The 5929-nt window shown below is 38.7% G+C and overlaps 1 protein-coding gene across 1 annotated transcript; it reads left to right on the top strand.

Annotated features, from left to right (window-relative positions):
• The first annotated feature begins 540 nt into the window (after window positions 1-540).
• On the top strand, window positions 541-4925 carry vtnb (vitronectin b). Its single transcript, XM_034099404.2, has 8 exons — window positions 541-757; window positions 1908-2024; window positions 2129-2395; window positions 2709-2848; window positions 2970-3126; window positions 3473-3631; window positions 4122-4442; window positions 4576-4925. Exons 1-8 carry the CDS (start codon window positions 694-696, stop codon window positions 4710-4712), a joined length of 1362 nt encoding a protein of 453 aa, XP_033955295.1. The 5' UTR covers window positions 541-693; the 3' UTR covers window positions 4713-4925.
• The last annotated feature ends 1004 nt before the right edge of the window (window positions 4926-5929 follow it).

The raw sequence follows: 5929 nt of genomic DNA, 5'->3' as shown, positions 1-5929 counted from the left end.
ACACTGACTTTAAGAGGCAAAAATGCCTTTTCACATTCCTACAAGTCATTGTAGGAAAAGCACATGCATTGCAAATAGCTTTAAAGATGGCTGTAATATTCAAACTTGCCAGTGAGTGTGACATCATGCATGAAACCAGGAACCTGCTACAAAGAAATGTAACCGTAATTAAGACCTACAAAATGGTCAAAATGTCTTCATTAAAAAATGCTCACAGCACACTACTGTTGTTTCTTGACTGGTTTACAGTTTTACATTTTAACACTTTTCCTAACTAAAAAGCCATTCAGTCTATCATTACAATAACAAATAATCAATGTAGTTGGATTATCTTAATAAACTGGTGTTGGGTGTTGAATGTACCACACATCTGGAAAGTAAGTGTGTATATTCTGTGGCCTAAAGAGATCATGCTGATGTCGGGCAGATGTTTCTGGGACAAGAGGTCAGACGTCACAGTTTAATGATTGTCACAGCCGAGGGTTGACCAATCAGGAAAGCAGGCGCTTGGGGGTCAACAGCTTCTGATAAATGTCTATTGATCATCTGCACACAATGCTGCTCCCCAAATTGGGGCACTCAAACTCATCTGAATAGTTCAATAGAGTAAGAGGCCCAGTTGTGGTCGGAGTTTGATTTCCTACATTTTTAGTTTGTTATTTAAAGAAGGGATATTTTCTACTGTGATTCGGCATGAAGCCAGCAGTGGCTCTACTGGGTCTCGTCCTCCTGCTGGACGCCACCTTTTCTGCAGAAGGTAAATCTTCAAGATTGACTTTTATAATTAAAGTTCTTAAAGCTAAAATGTCTTATTAATAATATTATTTGTCACCTGACGTAATACACTTGGTTTTCACTGGTTGATGCTAAGTTACCCACATGGGTAAATTAATAATGAGATAAAACAATTGTAGAATGTTAACTTACAGTTCTGGAGTTAGTTATAGTCATGAATGTTGTACCTTTCTAGAATGTTGAATTACAATTCTAGAATGTTCATTTACAGTTCTAGAATGTTGAATTAAAATTCTAGAATGTTCATTTACAGTTCTAGAATGTTGAATTAAAATTCTAGAATGTTTATTTACAGTTCTAGAATGTTGAATTAAAATTCTAGAATGTTAAATAAAAATTCCAGAATGTTGAAATACAATTCTAGAATGTTAATTTACAGTTTTAGAATGTTGAAATAAAATTCTAGAATGTTCAATTGCAGTTCTAAAATGTTTTATAACAATTCTAGAATGTTGAATTCCAATTCTACAATGTTCATTTACAGCTTTAGAATGTTGAATTACATTTCTAGAATATTTAATTACGGTTTTAGAATGTCAAATAAAAATTCTAGAATGTTTAATTAGAATTCTAGAATGTTCATTTACAGTTCTAGAATGTTGAATACAAATTCGAGAGTGTTGAACTACAATACTAGAATGTTCAATTAAAGTTCCAGAATGTAGAATTCAAATTCCAGAATGTTGAATTACAATTCTAGAATGTTAATACATGTCAAATGTATTGCATTTAATAATTCTTCACTACATTTAAGAAGGAAAACTTGTAGTTTTTACGAAAACCTAATTCCACATTTGTTCATACTATTTATCTTTAAGATTAAATTATAACAATTTTGCACAACCCTCTTTGTTCTGAAACATAGTCCAAAATACCTATTGCCTGTTAATAAAGACATTAAAACAAGTTACAACCTGTTACAACAGTGAAAGGCTTCTTACGGTATGCATTGATACATCAGTAAAATATGAAACAATGGATTTGCCATATGTTTGTAATGCAGTATTTTGCATTGCATCAAGGTACTTTTACATAAATGATCTGAGTCATTCCTCTTCTCTATATCAACACAAGTAATTTAAAATGTAAACAAACAACCTGCTTTTTTGCAGAGTCCTGTGTTGGTCGCTGTGGCATCTTCAACCTGCTGACAAAATGTCAGTGTGACTCCATGTGTGTGTACTATGGAAGCTGCTGTGGAGACTTTGACAATATCTGCCCTAAAAAAGGTTAGTTCAATATAAACAATACACTTTTTATATTTTGATTAAGTTCTCTTATGTAATTTCTACTGAAAGTCCTGTGACTGAACTTGTGTTTGTTCTGCCCTCAGTTGCTCGTGGCGATACTTTCGAAGAAACAGATGGAGTAACAGAAACAGTGACGACGACTATGATCGAGAGCACACCAAAAGATCTACCACCAACTTTCAACACAATCGCAGAAACCACCACTGCCTATCCCCAGCCCCCTACCACACAAGGACCCCAGACCACACAAGGGCCCACTCCACCTGTAGACCCTGACCCAGCTGTCTGCAGCGGTGAACCTTTTGATGCTTTCCTGCAGCTGAAGAATGGGTCGATATATGCATTTAGAGGTAAATCTGGTGCTCCAAAAGAGTTTGTACAGTCCTAAATCTTGACGTCAGTACCCTGACATGTACTAAACAGTGCAGATCTTTTTATTTATATTCAGTGTTGATCATTTGTGGATTATCCTTGTTAAAAGTATAGTGGGTAGCTTTGTTGGTATCTGTAAAAACACAGAATACAACGCTGGACCCGCCTCATTGAGAGACGGAGCAGAGAAGGAGATAAAGAGTTGTTTATAAATTGTTTTTTTGTGTAAAATGCTGCATATTATAACTTTTTTAAATGGGACTGATTCAAAGTCTATACTTTCACTCATAGGTGAATATTTCTTCGAGTTGGATAATACGTCCGTTCTTCCTGGGTACCCAAAACTCATTGAGGATGTGTGGGGGATGTCAGGACCCATAGACGCTGCATTCACACGCATCAACTGCCAGGGAAAATCCTACATCTTCAAGGTAGATATTTTACATGACTTTCTATCAGGTAAAGGACATGGAGGGCCAACCTTAACACGTTTTAAACATATTGTTCCCTTTTATTCTAACTGCTTTGTGTTTATTACTTATGCTCCCTCAGGGGAACAAGTACTGGAGGTTTGACGGTGATGTCTTGGATGACGACTATCCTCGGGACATTTCAGTCGGCTTTGATGCCATACCAGATGACGTTCATGCTGCGTTTGCCATACCAGCACCGAGTCACCGTGGCAAAGAGAAAACCTACTTTTTCAAAGGTATTTCTGAAGGGATGTGAGATATTTTTCAGCATTTAAAAGCCCATTTTGCCCAGTTTAGATGTTAATGGGTTGATAAATGATCAATGAATGAATGCAGTCCTCTCATTCAGTAGTTTTAATATTTTCTACGAAATAAATACAAGCAGCCATATAGAAGTTAAAAATAGTCTCGTAGTTACCAGCTGCCATATCGTAAGGTGAATGATGTATCAGTAATGAAAATGAATTAATATAGTATAAATAATAAAATGGATGATTCTGAAGACCATTCTGCACACTTTCAATTGTATTCTTCACGCTCATGTTTTCCTACATGTCAAAATGTGTTGTTTTCTTTTATTAGGGGACAAGTATTACCAGTATGAGTTCAAGCACCAGCCTTCCCATGAGGAGTGCGTCCAGATGAGCAGGTCCTCTCCGTCTGTGCTGTTCTCACGATACACCGACCTCTTCTGCGATCAGACATTGGAGGATTTATTCTTAGAGCTCTTTGGAAGCTCCTGTAAGGAAAACCCTTGGGTTTCACAAACATTCAAAGATTCAAAGGCGTTATTGTCATATGCACAGTAGCTACAGTGTGGATATGGCAATGATTATCTTAAGTCTTGGCTCCTCCAACAATGCAACTACAATATATATAAGACATAAAACAATAAAATAGTGCAAGAAGAAACAGCAGAAATAAAATAGTGCAAGATTGTGTTGCAAGACCAATGTGCAAGTCATGCAGATAAAGTCAACTAGAAAATACAATAAACTAAATGTAGCTGAGTATTATTTATGTGAACAAGTAAATGCAGGAGAATATATATATATGTAGATAGAATAAAATAAACATGAACAGAATGTAAAATAAAATAAAGTAATAAGTAAATTGTGAGAAGCAAACATATGAATGCTATAGGCTATGAAGGCCCTTTGCAGAGATCAAGCGTCTCATAGCCTGTGGGATCAAACTGTTTCTAAATCTCCAATTTCTCCTCCTCTTACAGTCAGCAGTCCTCACACAGGCCCTCGTTACACCAGCAGGGACTGGCAGGGCATCAGGGCCCCTGTAGATGCTGCCATGGTGGGACGAGTGTACATCAGTCCCGTGCCTACACCTCCACCAGCAAGGAGGCGCAGCAGCAGGAGGAGGAGGCCCAGCAAGAAGCGTGCGCAGCGAAGAAGGCTGAGTCGCCAAGCGTTGTTCGATGATTTCTGGGGATTCGATGATTTGTATGACTACAGCGATGTCAGCGATATTTTTGAGGAGAGCACCACACAGGAGGACAAAAGCACCCCTGTTCAAAATGTTTATTTCTTCAAGAGAGGTATGATACTAGAGGTGAAAGTTCAGTTTCAGAAAATGGTGTGCATACAATTCCAGTAAAAACATTTACAATAATGAAAAAGATTAACTAAACGACTTGATTTGCGTTGTTTCTTTTCTTTTTATGATGACAGATAAATACTACAGAGTGGACCTGCAGACAAAACGTGTGGACTCTGCCAGCCCTCCTTACCCACGATCCATTGCGAAATACTGGCTGGGCTGCAAGAGTGAAGAGACACCTGATGCATCGAGAGCAGAGAAGAGATAGACCAACTAAGTCAATGAGGAGAATTTCACTCTGTGTTTTAAGCACACCTTAGTGACAAGTCTTAATTACAGTAATTAATAAGTGAACATATAATAGCTTGTGTTCTTTTTATTCTTAATGCATTAAGTTAGTGTTAAATGCACCCATAGATGTCTCCTCTATGTTCAAGCAAAAGGCTGAAATTCTGCATGATTAAAAAAACATAAGATTCCAGTTATGTGAGTGCTTTATTATTGTTTTTTGTACAAACACACACACCGGTAGCATTCTCTGGCTAGATATAATCAAATTCGAATTTAACCCTACAAATGAATTTCCCTCAAACGGCCAACAAAAATGGTCATACTGGTAAATGCAAGTGAAAGTCTCTCTCAAACAACTATTCATTCACATTCTGAACCCTGTTGGTCTATAGTGTATTCATCAATATCTCTACAACAGTAAAAGATTGTTGTAGGCCTACTGTGACTGTGACCCTGTGCTGTTGACCTTATTCTCCTGTGAAAGCAGTTGTTGCACCCTCTGCTGGACTAAAGATCACAAGGCAGGCGAGAATCTAAAGGTTCCATGTCATGCTTTTCTGGTTATTACCCATCCCCTTGTGTGTTATGTAGCTTTTTATGCATGTAAACAGTGTGCAGAGTCACAAACCCTCAAAGTACACCATATAGCGAGTAAAACTCTAACACAGAAAATACCTGTCTATGCTGCCCCAGAACGCCTCGTTGGAGATTTCTCTTTTTCCATTGTTTACTTCTTGGGTATAGTGACGTATTTGGGTATAGTGGCGTAACGTAACGACTCCGCAGATTGGTCCAATCCGCGGACTTCCTCACACACATACACTCGGCGGGACGTGGAGAAGGCTCGCTGCGGCGAGGAGCTGGACAGTGTGAGCTGGCTCACTGGTGCGGGGTCGGTGAGACACCGCGGAACTCAGCCTGAGCACACACACAAACTCCCAGCCAGGCTGCAGGTGTGTGTGTTTCGGGCTGGGTTTCGCTGTGTCCCGCTGACTCGCAGACTGCCACTGGGCTGGGGGGGGGGGGGGGGTTAGGAGCTCCAACAAGCCGTTTAGGACAGAGAGTGAATACACATACTTTACAGAGATGCTGTATGAGAAACCAATGTGAGTTTGGAAAATTGCACAGTATAAATCTATTTTAGTAGACCTCATCAATGGAATTATGATCAGTAGAAATGGCCTTGACATGGGA

This window comes from Pseudochaenichthys georgianus, chromosome 14 (assembly GCF_902827115.2).
Source record: "Pseudochaenichthys georgianus chromosome 14, fPseGeo1.2, whole genome shotgun sequence".
In the NCBI taxonomy this organism is placed as follows: Eukaryota; Metazoa; Chordata; class Actinopteri; order Perciformes; family Channichthyidae; genus Pseudochaenichthys; species Pseudochaenichthys georgianus.
This window is presented reverse-complemented; position numbering and strand designations above follow the sequence as displayed.

Bases quoted from the DNA above. Each gene is read 5' to 3' on its own strand.
- vtnb (XM_034099404.2), top strand. From the start codon at position 694: ATGAAGCCAGCAGTGGCTCTACTGGGTCTCGTCCTCCTGCTGGACGCC. The intron at 758-1,907 runs GTAAATCTTCAA...GCTTTTTTGCAG, and splicing joins CGCCACCTTTTCTGCAGAAG to AGTCCTGTGTTGGTCGCTGT. The intron at 2,396-2,708 runs GTAAATCTGGTG...TTTCACTCATAG, and splicing joins GTCGATATATGCATTTAGAG to GTGAATATTTCTTCGAGTTG.